Below are 21,665 nucleotides of genomic sequence, written 5' to 3' on the forward strand. Positions count from 1 at the left end.
CAAGTGTTTTGTTCAAATTCAGTTACAAGAACAAGCACCGTTTGCATGTTTCAATTGTTTGCAAAATAATTTTTACTGCTCTCTAATTAAATGTATTACCAATTTGTCACTTTGATAACTTGTTTACGCAAGTTGATGAATTTAATTTTGCAAAAAAACGAGTAACTTTTGAAAAAAATGGTTTTGCAAACATTTTTGTGTCAGTTCTTGACATACGCATCCAAGTTTCATTTCTCGTGTTTGGTAAGTTTGGTTGTCGAATGTGAATCGTTTTCGATTTATTGCGCCAAATTCTCTTGCTAAAGCTGTAAAAATGGTTGTGTGCTTGAGTGTTCGTAATATGTTCTTTTACTAAAAATTAATTAATTTGTAGTGTATTGTTAACTTTTCCGAGATCGCATTCAACCATGGATTTCGAATACATGGATCCTGATGAAGAGTTCGAGATGCGGCTTGCCGAAGAAGAAGAACTAATGAACGAATACGCATGCATGATAGATGGTAAACTCATTTCTCATTAATCTGTAATCGAATAAATTAAGAATAGTTATAATTTGAAACGGAATATAACCAAGTTTCTGTTTCAATTCAACAGACGAACCGCCTCCTGGTCCTCCGAAAAAGTCTCTGAAATTCGACAACTTGCCTGTCTCTTCGAAGTCTAACACACCAAAAAATCAAACGTTTGATAAGGATTCGTCGTCTATGTCATCGAGTCTGAATCGAACACCAAATATTGATGATTTACCTTCGACGTCGAGTGGTATATACCACGCAGAAGATATACAACCATTTGTATCCCAAAATTCGCTTCCAAATGGTATCTCTTTCACGCCAAAATTGAATGGATACGCTAAAGTCACTTCTCCTCCATTAATAGTATGATTATCATGATTATGATTACTCTGTTTGTGAAATCATGTTCGTAATATGATCAATAATTGTAGGATTTGGAAGAGTCGTTTAACGATTTTGGAAAAACCAAAATCGTAGTGAACGAAAATCATTCTTCCAAAGATGTTGAAAACGATAGAATCGTAGTCAACGGGAGTCATTCTAAAGATGCCGGAAATGCTAAAATCGTAGTTAATGGAAGTCATTCGAAACGTATTGGAAATACTAGACTTGCAGCGAAGGAAAATCATTCCGAGAGTTCCAACAAAAGAACTGCCGAAGATTTATTTGGAGATATTGATGACATTGATTTCAATGAAGACTTCGGTATGTATGATAACTTCCTTAAATCAATGTAAACAACTTCTTCACTGAGTTTATATCATTTTAGATTTCGGTTTTGGTTCAATGGCGAAAAAATCGAAGAAAAATAGTGATCCTATTGAAGAACGCGATGCTCTTCTCATCGCTAGAATTCTAGAAGAAAGAAAGAAACGAGCTTCGAGTAATACTTTTCAGGATATTTCAAACGATGCCAGGTAAGTTACATTTTCAACGAAAACTCGTTCTACATATTAGTTCCCCAATGTAACACTCTCTTTTCGTAGACAAAAAAAGAAATCTGAATGCGTATTGGTAAGAAGAGTTCCCAAGTATAATTTCATGACTCTTAGAAATGGCAAAGGAGAAAAATTTTACACGAAATTGCACTCCGATGAAGCTGTAAATTCAAAGGTAAAGTTTAATATCTTATTTCCTATTCTGCAGAAAATCGTACGATCATTTTCTTTAATTATTATGTTGATTTTGATAGATCGTCTCTGTTTCGGAAGAATTGAAAAATACTAGATTACTCAACATTCCATTTGAAACTATTATGAATGAAGCAAACACAATTGTAAAGATTTTTCGTTGCTCCTCGTGTATTCTGCGATGTGATTATTTTATTAATGAATCATTTTATGCAGATCGCAAAAAAACTCGATGCTGAGATGAATACTCCTGAAGAAAGAACTATTGTGAATCCGGCCAAATCAGCTGATACTGATTTATGGGTTGAAAAATACAAACCAATGTCGTACATAGATTTATTGAGTGATGAGGTATGTAGTTGAATTTTCCTTCATGTATAATTCATTGAAACTGTATATTTAATTCGTATTCATCATCCAGGGAACAAATCGAATCCTATTGCAATGGATCAAATTGTGGGATAAAATCGTTTTTGGAAGAGAAAAAAAGATCAGAATTAAGGAGAACAAACCTAAATGTGAGATTAATTTTCCCCTATTTTCCCAAATAAATGTTTGATAATTATAGCTATTGTGTTTTTCAGTTGAACCAAAATTCCAAAGAAAAAATGTTCTCGTACTGGACGAAGAATTAGACGATACCGGTTGCCCTAAGTTCAAATTAGTATTACTTTGTGGTCCTCCTGGATTGGGAAAGACTACTCTTGCTCACGTTGTAGCTAGACATGCCGGTAAGCATCTTGACCGATTTAATAAATTCATTTTTCGTGTACATATACGAGTACTAAAGATATGATATTTTTTCGCAGGATATAATCCTGTGGAGATGAACGCCAGTGATGATCGTAGTCCAGATATATTCAGACAACAGTTGGAAGTAGCCACCCAAATGAGAGCTGTGATTGGCACGTCACCACGACCGAATTGTCTTATTATTGATGAAATTGATGGTGCTCCTTCTGTAAATGAAACGTGCAATTCTGAAATTAATGCGCAAAATATTCATATTTAATAATCGAATTTGTCTTATGTTTGTTTAGCCTTCCATAGATGTATTAGTCAAATTTGCCAGAGGTGATAATAAAAAGCAGCCGAAGAAGAAAACCGCCAAATTAACTGGATCGCTGAAACGTCCGATCATTTGTATATGTAACGATGTATATGTAGCTGCTTTACGGCCATTGCGACAGATGGCTTTCGTTATACATTTTCCTCCTACGTCATTGCAAAGGTAGCAAAAAAGAAATAATGCAATATTAAATTCATTTTCTCGTTGATAAGAATTAATACAATATTGAATTCATTTTTTCATTGATAATTTGTTCTACAGATTAACTCAAAGATTACTCGATATCACTCAACGTGAAAAAATCAAAACAGATCTATCAGCTATGATGGCGCTATGTGAGAAAGCGAGCAATGATATAAGAACGTGCTTATCCACGATCTACTGCTTAAAGGGTCAGCCTATAAAGACTAGTACAATATCACAAGCGAACATTGGCAGTAAAGATATGCAGAAAGGATTGTTTACAGTATGGCGTGATATATTTCAAATTCCTACTACCAGGTTAGTACTCTCAAGAATTACGCAGTTGAAATAAAATAAGGCATTGTACGGTGCATGTTATATTTACAGCACGAAGCGCGAAGAATTGAAGAGTGACAGTCGCAAAATGGAAACGGATTTGATTCTATCGCGAAGGTAAGCCAAGCCATTGATTTACGCATTAATTTTTACCTGTATATTTAAAAAGCACATCGACCTTAGATAGGTTAGTAGTTGATAATTAAAACCGGAAATTCCTCCTGGTGAATTTCCACCTGAAGTGCGTTTTGGTGCTTTACTGCGAATGACGATGCGAATTTACTATCGCGTTCTTCTTTTCAGATTGCATTCGGTGTTAAGTTCAGTTCAAGGTAATGGAGATTATGACAGATTAGCCCAAGGCGTGTATGAAAATTTCCTAAACGTCAAGACGAGAAATTTCTCAATGAATAATGTAAGCGTTGCTGTTTCGTGGAATTTGCCTCGATCTGTGCTCAGTAATTTGTACATTTTGTTCCCTTATAGGTTTCCAAAAGCTTGCAATGGTTTTGTTTCTTCGATCAGATCAAGAGTACAATTGCATCGACGCAAATGTATACTCTCATGACGTATATGCCGTATTGTTTCGTTATGTGGCATTTCCTTTCCGCCACTTATCAATCGTCTAAATTGAACTATCCGAGTTTATTATTTGAAGTTAGTTCTGTATTAATAATCGTGATGCGTTTTTGATCGATGTTTCATTCTGATTTTTTGTTATTTTATTTGCAGCTGATGACCAAGCAATTGAAATATCAGCAGATTGTTCACGAAGTATTAAAAGGCATGGAACCGAAAATTCGAGCCTATAGTCATTACGAGCAATTATTGTTGGATAATTTACCTTTTTTTACTCATTTATTGAATCCTAGTATCAGACCTGTATGTTATTAGCTTTCTGTACTTTCTAAAAATTATTATTTTATAGTTCAGATGTGAATTCATATTTTTTGTGTAATTTTTTTTTAACAGGTTAGCGTACAGCTTTTTAGTAATGCTGAAAAAGCTGCTTTATTTCAACTAGTCAGTACAATGATTGATTATAATTTGAATTTTGTACAAGAAAGAACGCCAGATGGAAGTTACCAGTTTATTCTTGATCCGTGAGTATTTTGACTTTGAATTCAAGTGACAGAAAATCAAGGTTTGAAGTTATCGTTACTTTTTTTGTTTTCATTGCGTAATATTGCCTTTTTATGATCTTTCCTGTGTAAATCTTAATTTTGCGATTTATATTTTATTATTGCTGCGTTATTGACCATGCTCACGTAAGTTTGTAGATACAGGGTCAAGGTGCTCAATGAACCAAGCTACAGCGAAATGAAAATTTCTCATTTAATCAGTTTTGTAAACTTCTAACACTTTTAGAAACATCATAACTTGAGGGAAATTGAAGACGGGCTTTGAAAAATGCAAAAAATTGTTAAAAATTTTCAACAAACGCCTTGAATGATAATACTCGTACTATTAGTATCAAATCCTCCGAGTACGGACCAAAATGTCACTATTTCCAGTCATTTTTGAATCTCCAGTACGATTTTCGATTTCTTTAGAAAGTGTGATAATTAATTTTGGCAGATGTAAATCGAGTTGTGGCTTTTATTCTCGACCTATTTAACGAGTTTGTTCATATTTTGGCCGATTTTCAAGCGAACAACTCGATGTTTGGTTGGTCAAATTAATTTCTGCGTCTTCTGGAGAAATCGAGAATCGCGCTGGAGGTTCCAGAATGATCGAAAATGCTGAAGTTTAGTTTCAGAGAGTAAATATTAATTTGAGGAGCGATATTCCAAAACGCCCTATGTCCATTTAAAAAAAATAATTTTTAGTCTGGTAAATTGGCTATTTAGGCGGGTTTAAAACTTTATTTGGGTGGATTTATGATGTTAGGAGTGTAGCTATACACTTCATCCACCAGATACCGCTAAAAAAATTCAATAAAAATGGACAAAGTGCGTTTTGGAACACTTTTTATTTTTAAAAATGCAATTTGAAAAAAATGCACTAAGGGCGTTTTGGAATATCGCTCCTCATTTCAAAACTATTTTTTTTTTTTTTTTTTTTTTTCAGAAAAAAAATTACGAATTACCAAAAATTGAAAAATTAATTAATGCAGCTGAAAATTTTGACATTGAAATTTCGGATCATGTTATTTCCAAAAATCGCTTGAGTTAAAAATATTCATAGGTTTTTTTTTCGATCCGATCTCTCTGAATCTCCAACAGATTCCTTCAAACACGGTCAAAACATAGAAAAATCCAGATTATGTGATAAGTCGTTTGTTGTGTTCCCGAGGGCAGTGTGTTGGAATATATAGGCCTAGTTTTTGAAAATGACTCCTCACCCTTCCAATTTTATGAAAAAAAAAAAAAAAAAAAACTCAAAATTGTGAAGATGTGATGTGACTTGGTGATTTTCACGAATTCGAAGTCGCGGAGCTCGAATGTCAATTATTTTTTGGATTCGATCCTTCATTATCTCACAGGCTCCTATTTTAGAAAAATGAGCAACGAGGACGATATGCTCAGAATTTTCAAAGTTATGTATCTGATGTTCCCCGGATCCTTTGAGCACCCTATAAAATATGCTCTATGTACATTTCGTCATTCTTTTCGACATTAATCGTAGACTTCATCTGAAATATATATTTTTTTTTTCATCAGGAATATAGAAGAAGTTGTCGAGTTCCCCGATATACAAACGTCAAAGCGATTAAGTTATTCTCTAAAGATGACAATTTCCAGAGAAGTTGAACAAGAAAAAATTAGACGTTTGGAAACTTCGTTACTAAAGAACAACACTGGTTTAAATACTCAAGTTATCTTACCACCTATGGAAGTTGATGAACCTGTCGAATGTGTCGAAGTGAATTTATCTGAAAGCAGTGCGTTGAAAGGTTCGTAATACAATGTATTTTCAAATTAATCGGATTTTGGAATTTGATCAATTATTTCTTTTTTTTAGAAAATCTACCGCAAGAGAAGAAAAATCATTTACAAAAGTTGACTCCTAAGGCGATAAAGAAGACTAGTTCGTCGGTGAGGTTTTTTAGTTTTCGATTCTGTTTTCTGCTTCTTTCCCCTATACCTTTCATTTTAAAACTTTTTTTCAATAGTTAATGTTTTTGAAACATTTTTAGCGGCTCTTTAGACAGCTGTTTTCTCAAAGTCTGTGAATTTTGTAAATCAATCCAAAAGTCTTCCAAGTTTTTTTTTTTTTGTATTAAATTGAGTTTTAAAAGTTGGAAAATGATCAAACCTCATAAAAACGAACTCTGCACCGAACATGAAATTCCACGCTATTATCGGTATTAATCATTTTATATTTTCAAGACCGAGGGCGAAGGTTGCGCCTTTTTCGATATACTTACTTCGAATAAAATTAGTTCCTCTTTTTGATTGTCTGCGGTTAGAAAAACTTCTTAAATTATATGTTACTTATGAAGAAATATCGAGTCCATTAACTAGGTACGGCCAGATTTATTTTGCGAACTATTTACAACTTGAAAATCTTACCCTTATAAATGCCTTTCATCATATTTTATTAGCGTAACGATAACAACAACTCGAACATCTTTTTATTTGTAATGTTGTGCAAAAAGAAAATAGCGTTCAAAAGGAAAGATTAATTATTATGGGATAGGCTTCAGTGAGCTAAGTACCGCGAACGAGGGGGAGCAGGGTTGGGAATTGTTATTTCATCCCTTAATGACTTTCAGCTTAACAGCGCCACTGTCGCCGTTCATCTCCGTGTCATTATTCGCTTTGTTAGTGAGCCTCAAAATTAACACGATTTCTTCGACGTCAAAGGTACCTATCTACCTACCTTACGTACCGAGTACGGTCGTATTTAAAGACTCGTTGGTTGAAGCATGTCCATCTCAATTTATAGTCTTCAGTGGGGGTATTCGACTGAAGGTAACCTCGAAAGAAAAAGAAAAATTCATTCAACGTTGGTTTTTAAAAATCGAATTATCATTTTTTTTCAATTGTAAGAAAAACCTGCACCATTTTCAATTAGTTAACTACCGGCTACGGTGATTTTACGAAAGCGAAGGGTACTCTGGGCGCGCTATAATAAAAAGCTCTGGCCTCGTACGCGATGAAATGAATTTTACGAAACACTGCGCAGCAGCGTTGTAAAAAGTTATAGAAAATCTGTATATTTAAACCAACCCGGCTCTTATTACGTTTATCATTATAGAGCAATTAATATTATAACAGACTCTATAAGCCAGCATAATGAGCGCACTATTTTGTTTATTTCATTCGTCGGCAACTTCACTTTCTCCCTCAGCTCCGTCAACATCTTCGGCTCATTTCCGCTCCGTTACTCTTTAAAAAGCTCCGTTCCTTTTTAAATTGCTTTTCTTTTCTTCATGAAATAATTTTCGCCGTAATAAAGAGTAAATAATTGAAGCGCGCCGCGTGACGAAAATACGAAAGTAGAATAAATGCTATTCCCAGCGATTTTTATCCCGTGCACAACGAAAAATCTTCATTTTAACCTTTTTTCCTTGTTTTTTTATAATCAACCTTTTGCGCGGCAACCGGATTTCAAACTTAATTTTTAATGTTTTGAAAGAAGATACTTTTGAATATTACAGACCAGAGCGTTCTTTTCATTGAATTGATGCTGCGGTTTAAATAATTAATTTCTTAATCGCGACTAACCATCAAGTCGCGAAATTTATCATGCATAATGTAGCATCGTTAATGAGAATTTTCTCTGTATGTGTCTTTTTAATAATAACTACAGTGATACTGCACAGAATTTAATCCTATCATGTAGAATAGACTTGAATTACGTAAAAATAGATTTACACCGGGTGGTAGGTTTTTTTCACCTCGCCGGAACGGTTTTCGAACAAGATTTTCATTTTCCCCCATAGTTGAGGTTTTTTCGGATTTTTAATCCGATGAAGGGTACAGTTTTTTATTGTATTTTTTTATGGTTATGATGTGAAATTTTGTTGTTGTTGCCGTTTAAAGTTTGTTGGTTTCTTTTTTTAAAAAATCCTTGAAAATTTCATTCTTCCAAGTGAAAATTGAGTCGTGCTGAAAGTCCCCCCCCCCCTCGGTTTAAAAAAAAGTAACAAATTTAATAAGGAAATGTTTGTTGAAAATTTGTCATTTTTGCGTCTAAATTCTTCAAAATATTCTCCCTCAAAAAAAAAAAAAAAACAACGATAACCACACGAGTTTACTAAGCAATGTTCGTCTCCGCAATGACGCACTCAAGAGACCTGCTGATGAAAATTTAAAATGAAATATACAAAGATGGTCGTCTTTTCGGTTTTTAATAAATTTTTTCGAAAAATTTTCGCTTTCGGTTTGCTTGAGCAGTAATTTTGCCTTCTCTTCAATGAAATAACCATACCTACCTACATAACGAAGGATTTTCAGAAAATTGCCTCAAATTTCGATTTTTCATTCCTAAAAAATTCTGGATACGCCACTGAGTCTCCCTACTAAGCTCTCTAAAATTGAAAAAATGAAATGAAAGAGAACTTGGTTGAAAATGAAATTGTATAAAAAAATAATTGTCAATTTCTGCTTTAGAATTCCTTTTATTTAAACAGCCTCATTTTCAAGAAACGTAAGTAAGTCCTGCAGTCCCAAGAGTAATTTTGGTTTCTCCGTATGGGGATCTGAGTGTTGAAAACAAAAAAAAATAGTGAATTGAAATTTGTTAAATTATTTTTGTTACCTTCTAACCTCTTTTCAAGGAAAACTCTCCCATGGTCCCTTGAGTAATTTTGCTTCCTTGTCCGGTTTCCGAATATGAAACTATAATGAAACCGTTTGACAGAGTAGAAAAACTGCAGTTTTGAACTACAACCACGAGAAGCTATACAGGTAGGTCAGTGACCTTCAGAAGCCAGCTAGGTGGGTTACTGACCTTTTGAAACATTTGTGATATTGAAATGGTTTGGTTTCTTGTACGTTTTAAAATCGTTTTAATACATACGTAGTAATTCTTCTATGAATATGAAACCGGTTCAAAACAGTTTTTTTTGGAGGTCGGTTGTATCTCTACCTTACAAGTGTTGTTTCTTGTAAAAAAAATTCTTGTTTGCAAAAAAATTTCAGATAAGTATCTCACATTTTTCCAAAAATTGCTCAAAAGCCTCGCTTTCATTGTTAAATTTTAAAAATTGCCCAAAAGCATTGTCTTTTTGCTTTAATTGTCAAAGTCTTGCTTTTTGCCAATATTTTTCGAAAAAAGTCACTTTTCGACAGAAATTGCAAAAAATGATCCCTATTCTGTCTGTACTTACTACTTACTCTCCAAAATTCTTGCTATTTGTCAAAATTCACAAATCTCACTTTTTACCTAATCACTGAAAAATCTCGCTTTTTTACCTTGAAATGTCGAAAATTTCCAAAAAAAAATCTGAAAAGTCTCGCTTTTTTTGCCAAAATCTGCTAAAAAAAAAACTCAGCTTGTTAAAATTGTCAGTTTCGTCTAAAATTGCCAACAATTTTCAATTTTGTATGTATCAAAAATTTCCAAATTCAAAAGGTTTTAAAATAGTATTACTATTTTTCCGAAAATTTGGAAGAGGTATCATTTCCATTTTATTTTTTTGCCAGTGATTGTCAAAAAGTCTTGCTTCTTGTCAGTCTCAGATTTTACCTAATTGGAATGTTTATTGTTTCGTGTTCTTTTTTCTTTTTTTTTTCGACATTTTCAATTAAAATTTTCTGCCTTTTTTCATTGTGATTTTTTTTCTACGTTGAAGTACTTTGCACAATGCACACGTCTTGGAACTTTTTTAGTTACTAAAGTTACCTTTTTTTGGAAAAAATTGAGTAGGTAAGAGCCCTGCTATTCAGAGAATCCAACATACTTAAAGAGAAGAGGCAGCTTTTTTCTTAAAAATAATTATTTAGAGGAATTCTGAGACTGGAATTGTAAATGTTTGAACAATTCTATTTAATGTGTTTATTTTTCTTGATTTTTCCCAATATGAGGCGGAGGAGATGATTTATCACTTTTGACCGCCTCGGAACCCCCGAATATCATTTCTGTGGTGTTTCTTGCATTTTGAAGCTGGAAAATTCAAAGGAATCTCTTAATAAAAAGATGAACTCAATCTCGTACAACTTTTTCAAATGTCACTCGAGGTAATCTTGATATTAAAAATTTGTAACTTGAATTGAAATTGAAAAAAAATTTCAAGAAAAATGTCTCTTTATTAATCCCACATTGCTTCTCTTTCTCCCTACCCTTGCATAAAAATTATTACCAGCCTTTTCGCATTATTCATATGCATCATTCGTATAGCCTGTGCAGTCGAAAATGTCGTATTACACGTAATTTACGACTTTATACTAGAAACTTTGGAAGGAAGTTCGTTTAATATCAGTTGTAATAATTCGCGTTTATGACACCGACACAGTCGCGAAGAAAGTGCAGAAAACACGGGCGATAATTCTTGTTCAATTTTGTAAAGGGTTTTTGCGCGATGATGTTAGTTTCCTTAATGAATAAAAGATCGCGTAAAAGCACCGAGTTTTCGAAATTTCTAGCAAAGGGAACTCGAAAACGATAAATCAAAACCTCTTTAGACGTGTAATGTATAACTGCGCAAAGTATGCCAGGCTTAATATAAAATTCGAATAAGTCGGATACGTTGTATAGGATTTAAAACGTTTTATGTATTAGGAGGACTAGAAGAGGTTTTTCTTTTTTTTCTTGAGGAAAGGGTGTAGGCTATAGGAAAAACTTGACTATGTAAAGAAGTTTACAATGTTCGTTCATATTTTGAGAAAACGCTAAAGAGGGCAATGAAATCTCAACAAGAGAATGATGATGTAAAAAAGTAAGAAAAATGATTTATGATCGCGGAATGAAAAGAATAATGAAAAATAATAATAAAAAAAAAACTTCGTTTTTACATGATACCAGAAAAGGAAAAAAATCATATTGTAATATTATACATAAAAAAGGAAAAACTTTCACATTTCCTAGGCCTTATAATAAGCCTATTATTCTTACTATATGGAGGAAAAATTCTCAAGAGTAAGTTAACTCGCTAGCTCGTATAGATTATTGACCACAAATACAATCGGAGCCACAGAGCGATAAATAAAGAAAAAACGCCTGTTAAAGTATCCAAGTCGGTATAAATAATGGTTTCGAATGGTCAGCAGCGCGCAGCGTAAATGGCGAAGGCCGAGTGGACGGAGGGGAGGCGCAGAAAAAACACCCGAGAAAAAAGGAAATATAAGGGATAATTTAATGCCGTTACGGGGCAGAAGGAAAACGTATTTTCTTCGCCAAAAATAAAGAAAACTTTACCAACAACGCTATGAAGAAATATTTTAGGAATTTAGATATATACGTATTACGCGTGCATGGAGCTCGGACGGAAGGAGAGGAGCTAAATTGAAGATGTTTTGTTCCAAATTCTAACGTTCTTTAGCAATGAAAGAAGCCCCCTCGAAGGAAAAGCACGATGCGGCGGGATGTGAAAGTAAACAGTTGAAATACAGGGTGTTCCAGAATAACCTTTCACATTTTGGTAACCACTGATCTGTGTTCAAGAGGAGCTAGGGGAATGGTAAAGGCGGTTCTAGGTAGCCAAAGCATGCCGAATTATGTTTCAATAGTTATTTTTTGCCCTGGAGAAGTAGATGGCTGCACAGTGTACTTTTACTGTGAGGTCCTTTTTTAAAAATAAAGACTCCCGGACCCCTTTACTTTACTCATCAGTAACAAAGCTCATTTTTAACTAAACAGTGAAGTGAATATACAGAATGTGCGCTTCAAGTGTACAGAGAATCAGTTGATAATACTCGAGAAACCTCTACACTCCGCCAAGTTGACTGTTTGGTTGGGCGTGGCTAAGTTTGGTGTAGTGGGACCATGTGTGTTTAATGAAACAGTAACGGTGAGGGGTAAGGCAAAATGTTGAACGAGTTTCTTGTTCCTGAACTGAAAGGCAGACGATTATATAGTGTATGTATAGTTACTTACTTGGTTACAACATGTTGGAGCTACCTATCATTCAGAGACCAACACAATATGTTTAGCGCGTGAGCACTTCGGTCATTGAATAATTTCGTTGAACACAGAAATTTAATGGCTACCTCGATCCCCTGATTTTTCCGCCTATGATTTTTTTTATGGAGTTACCTCAAGTTAAAAGTGTATCAGGATGAATCTAGGACTCTAAAACATCTTCTAGGTGATATTAATCGTGAGTTGAGACTGATTGGAAGAGAAGTGTTCAATAATTCGAAAAAATGTTTGGTTGAATGTGTCAAAAATGATGGAAAATATCTCGATGGAAAAATTTTTAAAACTTTATTTTTAATGGAAACTCAAATATATGGTCTAAAAACGGCATGTTTCTACTTCATTTTGGTTGTAAAAGAATTTTTGTAAACATTTTTCTCTCAGAGTAATGAGAAAAACAAATGTGAAAGGTTATTCTGGAACACCCTGTATAATAGGATTTTATCGCGTTGAAGGGAGAGAATTGAAGGGGCTGTGTATTGATAGCGTAGGTGGAGTCGAACCCCTGGACGACGTAAAGCGTTGGGCGGAGTTGTAGCCCACAAATCCTAAGCATCGCGTTACTTTAATTTTAAATGTATCTTATATTTTCGGTTTCATTGTGAACCTGGCTTTTCCCTTGCTACTGTAGGGTGTTTGGTAAAGTATCCGATCTAGGTATTTTCACGTGTGATTTGAGAGCCACGAAATGGAGATTAAAAAAAAAAAATTTCTGGTGTGATTTTTGCCTGCCTGTCAAGTCCAGTGATTCTTTTATAGGTAGTAAAAATCTTGACTTTCAAATGATGAACACTTTTTCTTAACAAGTGACTATGTATAGGTAAAGGACCGCGAAAAGAGGAGGAAGTAGAAGAAACTATTTCCATTTATCTATTTCCAAATTGGACACACTTTGACTTTTTACATGTAAATTGGACACATAACGAACGGGGAAACCACGCCATTTGAAACATTGAGTAGTTGCTCAAGTATCTCTTGTATTTAAGAGATAAGAATTAGGAAGCTGGAGCAATTGCATTATTGGGTACTTTTTTAATTTTTGACAAAAAGTCAACTCTACTACTGAAATATGCAGCTTTCATGTGTTATTCTTTGTTGTTATTATTTTTTTTTTTCATTTCTGTCGAAAAATCAATGAAAAAGTGTTGGAATCTGAAAAACTGGGGAGAATTTTTTTCAAGCTAAACATAAAAAATTTTGCTTTTCTCCAATTCAAGTATTCTCTCCTTTTTTTTATATTTTTTGATATCGAAAAGTTTTTTTGGAATTGACAAAAAATATTCTGAAAAAATGTCGACTCCCTTCCCCTCATTCTAAAAGTTAGCATACTTATGTGGAAAAACTGACTTGGTTTTCTATTTTTCAATTTAACTTCGAAATTTTTCGTTTATTTTTTCCTTCTTTTCGGATTTTGATTTCACCCATTTTTTTTTTGATGATTCAGAATGGTTAGAAAACAATTGACTGAAATTCTGACCTACCCACATTTCGAAATTTTTGAAATATGTGGGGAAATCTCCTGTTTTCTTATCTTCTAAATCAAACTTTGCAATTTTTCATTTATTCTCTCATTATTTCCAGAATTTATTTTTTTTTTCAACTTTTTCTTAGGTAGTACTCGACAATTGTAGGTCATTGAAAAAAATCTGAAAATTGAGAAATTTGAATTGGAAGAGAAATTCTACATTTTATCTCGAGTGATGAAAAAAAATCTGGAATGATGTTGAACCATCTTCCCTTCTCTCCCTTCCAAAACGTTATATGTATTCGAAAATATTTTCCTGCCATTTTGAACACTTTGGATCAGAAGAAAGAAATAATCAGATGATGAATTTAGTGGTACCTAATTTTTTGACTTACCATGGTCAAAAACTTGTGAAACAATACTGTGTTTTTTTCCTGCAAAGTTTTCATTCTTAGATAAGAACACTGCAGGCAGGCACCTAACAAGAGCAGTATCTAAATCGGTAAAAATTTCGAATCCAAACAAAACGTAATCAAATGAACTTGCAAAAATACCTAATCAGTCAGAGTTTCGAGTCTTAAAGTCCATTTTTTGAATTTTGAAGAGTTTTCAGGAATCAAAATTTGCCTAAAGATGAAAAAATTGCCCAATTGAATTACAGAGCTGTTCGATACTTTTTTTCATCGAATTCGAAAACCTCCTCTGATGAAAAGAATGCCGAAAAGTTGCCCATAAAATAAATATTGAAAGGAAAAAAAATTTTGAATGAAATGAAAGCCACAACATTTTTTGTAAAACGATGAAAAAAAAACATTCTTTAAAAAAATATGTATAAATTTACAAACATGAAAAAGAACCACCTATGTATGTGCCGCTACTTTAACCCAATGGGTCCTTATGCTCTGATAAAAAAAGAAATGAATTAGTAATCGAGTGACCAAAAGATTCCCATGTAGGTATTTCTCCATAAGTCAATAAATTACAGAAATTCAAATTCCTATTTTTTAAAAGTATAATAGTTTATTTATTTATTTTTACTTTCGTTTGGAAGTAGGCTACATAAATCATTATTAGCTTGGAAGTTAAATTTCAAAGGATGTTTTCAAATTGGAAAAAAAAAGTTGAAAAATTTATTGTTTCCTTTTGTGCTGCTGGAATTTTTTAGAGGGCTAGTTACTGTTGGCGTAAGTTATATTTTTAAATTTATGATGACCAGTTGTGAAACATTTTTTTATACGCTTCCCTTCCATTTTTAAAAAAGTTTATTTTTATTAATTTTTTTTTAAAAAGGTATTTTTGGTCTTTTTGGAGTTCTTGTTTCTCAAGCTAGAATACCTAAATCATGATTACGATTGTTTTAAAACCGTGTTCTCTCTCATAAAAACTTGCCTTTTTTGGAGTGCACCTCCAGTTTTGAATATCCTCAAACTAGTATGTACTTATCAAGTTATCATGAATAAATATTGGAGCGAGTATAATTTTTTGAAGACGGTAATTTACGAACACCCTACGCATTTCGAGCGAATAAACTTTTGCAAATGGACTCGTAAAAGTAAACGGAAATAGCTTTTTATTTATATTGAAGATGGAAACTTGGGTAGTCGACGGATTCGGGATTTGCTAAATACCAAGACCAACGTGAACAGACGTATTGTTTTTGTAAGCTTTTTAATACACGTAGCATCGGTGTAGTAGTTTAGTTGAAATGAGGATTGAGGAGGCACCCGAAGGATGAAAAGATGGGGTCGGGGTTAGTGGGGGGGGGGGGGGGGGGGTAAAAAGGAATGGCGATGACGATTACAGTGCAATGTATTTTTGCTCGTGTAAAACACGGTTAAGTAAAGCTTTCGTCCAGGAAACGTAGTTACCATTTTCGTTGGCTGCTTCTTGCTATTCTGGTCGTTTATTTTTCCACAGAATGACTTTTTTTTTGCTTCCTCGCACGTCGTCGCAAAGGACGCGAGGGCCTTTACTTTAATCTGTTTTATTCGCGTGTAACTACCGTTTTTGTAGTCGCGTTATAACGGCTGTTTTACCTCGATAATCGTTTTCGTACTCGTACCTTTTTTTTCTATTCTTCGGTTTTTCTCGCTCTCTGTAGTTAGTTGCAAAGATTACGTCTTTTTCGTTTTTTTTTCTCTCTTCGATGCCTTCTTTTCGTTCATTGCGAGTTAAATTAATTGCCTGGGTTTATTTACTGCGAGACTACGTATAAGGATGGGAGGGTTTTCCTTTTTGCAAAATTTGTTGTTTCCTCGATGAAGCAATTGAATCTCGTAAATTCCACGCTATACTTTTGATGAATTCGTATTTGTTAAATGTACTTAATGTAAACTGAAGTTTCGAATCTACTTCGTACTCGTATTTTTATTGGGAATTGAATAGCAGATTTGAATCAAATTGAAAAAGAAGTGAGCAAAGAAAGGGGCGAAGAGTTGGAATCAAAAATACGATTAAGAATCCAATTCCTGTAAACGAAAACGAACCAAATAGAAATAAAATTAACCTTAGCGTTATTTTTTGGCGCGAAAAACTTGATTCTTTCAATTTTCCAAGTTGCGGAGATAAATTGTTAACCTAATTGCCATTATATAAGATGGAAAAACGCGATGTTGCGGTAATATTCGAGGATAAAGTACGTAGTTCGATTTCGCAACTCGAATATATTCGTTTTAGCGGGCAAGATAAAGTATAGACCATTCAGTAAAATGAAAGGGAAGAAAAAGATAGCCTTAGAAGTCTCAAAAGTCGAGTTTAGTTTCCCATGATGCATCAATTTCGTACGCGCGGCGATGGAGGTTACTAGAAAATAAAAATTTGATAGCTTTTATAAAATTGATAATCTGACAGATAACGAGTACGGTACATACACTGACATCTGTTATCAGAAGAAATAAAATTGACTTCTGGAACGATGGTATTTCGTGTTTTTTTCTTCTCTATTTTTCGTCCCAGAGTATACGGTACATTTACGAAAGGGTCAGCGCAGTGTGCTTGATTTTTTTATACGGGCTCGTTGCAGCGTTTGCCTGCCTGCTCGATTATATAATATGTATACGATAGATACGTATAAGTTTAATATGGTGAAACGTTTACATCAATCTATGACGCCAGCATCGAGGTTTAACGTTAATTTTAATTTTTCAGGTAACCAAGGATTTCTTCGGAAGGATCGTCGAAAGAAGCGCTGCCGAAAAGAAGAGTATGGGTAAGTCGATTGCACGAGCTTTTCTAACATATTTATGGGTGGTGTTTTCGAATTAAAATAATAATTCGAAAAATTAAAGGGTTCCTTTGTCTGCATGTGGATTTTGGTGGTTTTAATCCTCTCCTTTCACCCTCCCTTTCCTTTCTATTTGTATCGCATCTCATCAAGTATTGAATAAATTAACATTTTTCAAATATATATTCAGTTTGTCCCAAGCGATGAAAGAAATGCTATATAATAAATACAAATCTACTAACGGAAGGTTGGTTTTTAAACGCCTTAGGACTTTTCAAATAAAGTAAACATGTGTAGTTTGAAATAAATCCGTCGTTTATTTACTCAATGGTAATAACGCGAAAAGCAGAAAAAACCTACTTTAAAATATGATGTATTTACACTCACTCTCATCCCCCTTGTTTTACGCCCTTATTATACATGAACAAAATATGTAGTAAATTATGTTGCTTAACAAACGCTAAGCCATTTCATATTACGTAGGCCTACCTACGAGTGAGATGAGAAATAAAAACCTGTTATTACGTGATATAAAAATTAGAATTTTATGTTCTTATAAGTACTTACTTCGGTGGGATTTTCTTCAAGTTTCGATTTTTTTTTGGTTTAAATCTAAGCAGCAAACACTCTTCAAAGATGGCGAATTATAAATGGTTAGGCAGATCATCGATTTACACAATGAACATAATCTACCTAATTAGATGAGTTCTGGTTCTACTTACAAATTGAAGAAGCTCTGGATAGTTTTAGAAAAAAAATTATCGAAAAGACTTTCGAAAACTTGAAATGGAATTATTCAGCCCATCATTATTTCAGGTTTTCAAAAATCTGAACATTCTCTGACATTTTTTAATCATTATTATAAGACTTTGAAAACTTGAGAAAAATAGATCATCTTTGAAATTTTTACTTACGAGTACATATATTAAAATGGACTTTCAAAAATACCAAATCTGACTTATAAGAACTCGAAACAAAATCGCTAAATAGCTGAGAGGCCCAACACTCGACAGATTGACAGAAGACCTTGAGAGGCCGGACAGACGGGTCAATGACCTCGATAACTCAGACAGACGTCTTTGAAAAGACAGACAGATGGGTCAATGACCTTAGGAAGCCAGCCAGGAAAATGGACGACCTTGAAAAGCCAGACAGACGTGTCAATGACCTTTAGAAGACAGCCAGACAGACGGCCATGAGAGACTAGACAGGTGCAGGGTCAGTGACCTTGAGAGCTAAGACAGACGGGTCAATGACTTTGAGAGGACAAACAGATGACCGTGGGAAGACATATTGAGGGGTTAATGTCGGATGGGCACACAGACAACTTCGAGAGGCCAGACAAACAGACAAGGCTTGCGTGAGAGGCTAGACATGTAGGCCAGTCACCTTGAGAAGTCAGACAGACAAGCCAATGCCTTAAGGTGGCAGACAGACAGACAGACCGATGACCTTGGGGTACCAGACGGACACGCAGACAACCTCGAGAGGCCAGGCAAGCAAATAGACAACCTTGAAAGGCCAGTCAGGCATGCAGATGACCTTGGGGGACCAGACGGACAAATCAATAGGCCGAAACCCTGGCTAGGATGATCACATCAGATCTGATCAGATCAAATTTTGTTTAGATGACTCGTGTCCATGTAGGTAGACAAATCTGATCGGAGCCGGGAGCCAGACTGCGAAAGATCTCAGGATAGAGCCGGATCAGGCTGAAGACCTGGTCCGGATGAATTGATCATATCTGGTCGAGCATGAAGTCAGCTTGGCCAAAAAACATATCCATGATTTTAAAACTTTCTTTCGAGAGGAGAATTCACACCCATTTCCTATTTAGGCTTTTATTTTGAAAGTTCTGCTCATATTGAATTGGGGCGTTTTTTGTTGTAAAAAAAAACTTGATGAAGGTGATGCACTGCTTGGTGTCCAACAGTTCTAAACCTGCTAGGTAGTCTTGTTTTTATCTTGCTCGTTATCAAAAAGACCTACTTTCTGAATTTTTCAATTTATAGGTATCCCTCCCTTTGCAGAATTTTGAAAAAAATTTATTGCAAAATCCTTAGTTTTCCCATTTTTCAAACTTTTCCATGGGAAATTCCAAAAAAAAAAAAAAGAAATCAGAAATGTTTCGCATTAGTTCACTTAGGTTGAATGAAATGCGTTCGTTTTCTCTGTTCTAAGTCATTTTCGAAGAATTATATATATATGTTTTTGTTTTTGGAAAAGAGGTGAAAAATGTTGAGAATGACCCCTCTCCGCATCGCCGAAAAAATCTGAAAAATATCCGATCACATCAAAAATGAAAAAGTTGACGTGATGTTAAATTTTGACACCCCCTCTTCTCTTCAACGAATAATTTGTGAAATACTTGAAAAATATGTTTCCAAACGTCCCACTGAAGTTCTGTTTTTAAAAATTTTGAAATTTTGTTGGGACACTGTGATAAATTAACAAAACTGTATCTATGTAGGCTCATTCACATATCCCCTCTTCTTGGCGATTTTATTTGCACAGAAACGTATTACTTGGATCATCAAATTGGAAATTTTAATATTACATCGATCGAAATACTTTCAAGTCGATTATTTCGGAAATACGTTATAAATTCCAACTTAATGTATAATTTTTAATTTGAGAGTAAATGGACTAAAAATATTATTCAATATTTCTTATGCCTGTGTCTGAAATAGAGGTTTTGGTGAATATGGAGTGCTTGAAAGTCGATGTGGTGGCGGAAATCTTCAAAAATGATATTCATGTCATGTCTATTTCTAATGTTCACTATCATCATTTCATTATCTTTCCTGGTTGTGTTTATCTGAAATAATTGTTAATCGGTGGTATTCGTTACTTACATTTGATTTCTAACACATGGCTCCTTCTAATTTCACCACATTTTGCTTTTTCACAATCTCGCCTTCATTTTGCACTATTTTTTCGTATTACTGTATCTATAATATGGTATGTTTTTTGCAGCCAAGGTCGATGAAATTGTGAAAAGCGATATTTGGTATCACTTCAAAGAGGGATTTAGCAACGCTGTTCGTAGATCAGTATACATGAAAGATTTATTACAAAATTGAAATTAATTTTTCATTTTTTTCGTTTTTTTTGAGTTGTTGCTGTTGAAGCTGATCAATTTTTCTTAGGTATACTTCAATGCGATTTATAAAGTTTAAGATTGGTTTTTATTTTAATGATTGTTTTATTTTTAATTTTTTTACGTGAATAAAATGTCTCCTGTTTGTTTTTGAGTAATTCTGATTTTTTTGTTCAAAAATTGGCTCAATTTTCTGATGAGATTCAGAACAGTTTATTATTTTTCTGATGCCAATTGAAATAACTGAATTTGGTGAAAAGCAGCATTAATACATACCACTACATTTTGTAGTTTTTTCGACGACGACGAATAATCATTAAAATGGATAATAATTGGGTACCGATCCCCATCTCTTTGTACGTGACAGGCCGGGTGAATATTATTTCAGTGCTTGAATTTCAGCGAATTTTTCTTCCACACAAAAATGCGCCAATTTCGGTATCATCTCGCAAAGGCGCCTATATAAATAGTATAATCCAAATGAAAACATTATGTTACCGCAATGTTTGCTGTATATGTATGAAAATAGGTTACATCGTCGGCATTTGACGTGTTAGGAAAAAAACGCCACCGTAACGAACGCCTATCAAAAACGCTTTTAAACCATTACAGAAAATGGATGAGCACCGATAACGTAATTTAATAGCACGGCCCTTGATTTCGAACTTGTTTGTAATTCCTATTTTGTATTCTGTTTGTTATGCCACCCCGACAAAAACATGGTAATGCGTTTTTTTTTCTGTCGTTTATTCAATTACACTCGGTAACTTGTAACTGATTCTCGTATTAGATTGTTTTTAACATGCTTTCCCGGCGTATTTCTGTATCAACTTTCATTTCCTATAAAATTTCATCCAGTAATTTAATTTCATTTTTATGTTTCGTTGCGAGTTTTTTTCGACGAGTTTGCGTATGCGAATTACGTTGTGTGAGAGATGCATTTGGATTTATCTTTAATGTGTGTGGATTTAAAAAAAAAAAAAAAAAAGGCGCAGGAGCTCAATTTCAGTCTCATAGTGCGAATTTTCATACATAACGAGGAGACCTTTCGACCTTATTTTCTCCAATTTGAATAAAACTTTGATGGATGTCAAGAACGTGTCTTTAACGTCCCCTCCCCTTCCACACGGATCTAAAATTTTTCACTGGTGAAATTTTTGTCGTGGATTATTCGTTTGCTTCAATTTTTGTTTTGGACAAAAAAATCATCATGGAGTGATTTAGCTTTTTCAAATTTGATATTTTGTAGAATATTAGAGAATTCATTTTTTATTTTTAAAAATCTGATATTAGAATTTTTTTCAAAATATTATGATTTGCCCCTTCGACTTTACCTTTAGGCAACATGTTCATCTGGCGATTTTTCCAATAGCAGCGACTATTATTAACATGTCAGAATCTTTCAGTCTGTCTGGTAATGGTAAAAATAATGAAAACTTGTTACTTACCTGGTGCTGCCTCTGCCTCGAGCTCATTTCTCACATTTTTTGAACCACTCTGTCTGCAAAGGTTCAACTTTTCTAACAATTTTCGAATTGTTTTAGAAAATAGAAAGATGCTTAAATTCACTTCAATGGCTGAAAATTCAGTTTTTAGATTCTCTTGAAAGTTCATCC

At 34.1% G+C, this 21,665-nt stretch overlaps 1 protein-coding gene across 1 annotated transcript; it reads left to right on the forward strand.

The window, feature by feature from the left end:
* Nucleotides 1-3: 3 nt before the first annotated feature.
* cutlet (chromosome transmission fidelity protein 18 homolog) lies at nt 4-20,207 on the forward strand. The gene is made up of 21 exons (XM_065350264.1): nt 4-501; nt 596-879; nt 948-1,221; nt 1,286-1,433; nt 1,503-1,629; nt 1,709-1,792; nt 1,863-1,997; nt 2,068-2,164; nt 2,231-2,377; nt 2,456-2,607; nt 2,687-2,877; nt 2,977-3,216; nt 3,286-3,351; nt 3,538-3,649; nt 3,721-3,891; nt 3,967-4,116; nt 4,207-4,337; nt 5,898-6,130; nt 6,199-6,272; nt 16,874-16,934; nt 19,926-20,207. Exons 1-21 carry the CDS (start codon nt 408-410, stop codon nt 20,030-20,032), a joined length of 3,078 nt encoding a protein of 1,025 aa, XP_065206336.1. The 5' UTR covers nt 4-407; the 3' UTR covers nt 20,033-20,207.
* Nucleotides 20,208-21,665: the final 1,458 nt, after the last annotated feature.

The sequence above is a fragment of the Planococcus citri genome, chromosome 2 (assembly GCF_950023065.1).
Source record: "Planococcus citri chromosome 2, ihPlaCitr1.1, whole genome shotgun sequence".
Lineage (NCBI taxonomy): Eukaryota > Metazoa > Arthropoda > Insecta > Hemiptera > Pseudococcidae > Planococcus > Planococcus citri.

What these genes read in the sequence shown, in the direction of transcription:
- cutlet (XM_065350264.1), top strand. Translation starts at nt 408, where the DNA reads ATGGATTTCGAATACATGGATCCTGATGAAGAGTTCGAGATGCGGCTT. An exon ending in GAAATTTCTCAATGAATAAT is followed by an intron (nt 3,650 to 3,720) that starts GTAAGCGTTGCT and finishes GTTCCCTTATAG; the next exon opens with GTTTCCAAAAGCTTGCAATG. An exon ending in ATCCGAGTTTATTATTTGAA is followed by an intron (nt 3,892 to 3,966) that starts GTTAGTTCTGTA and finishes TTTTATTTGCAG; the next exon opens with CTGATGACCAAGCAATTGAA.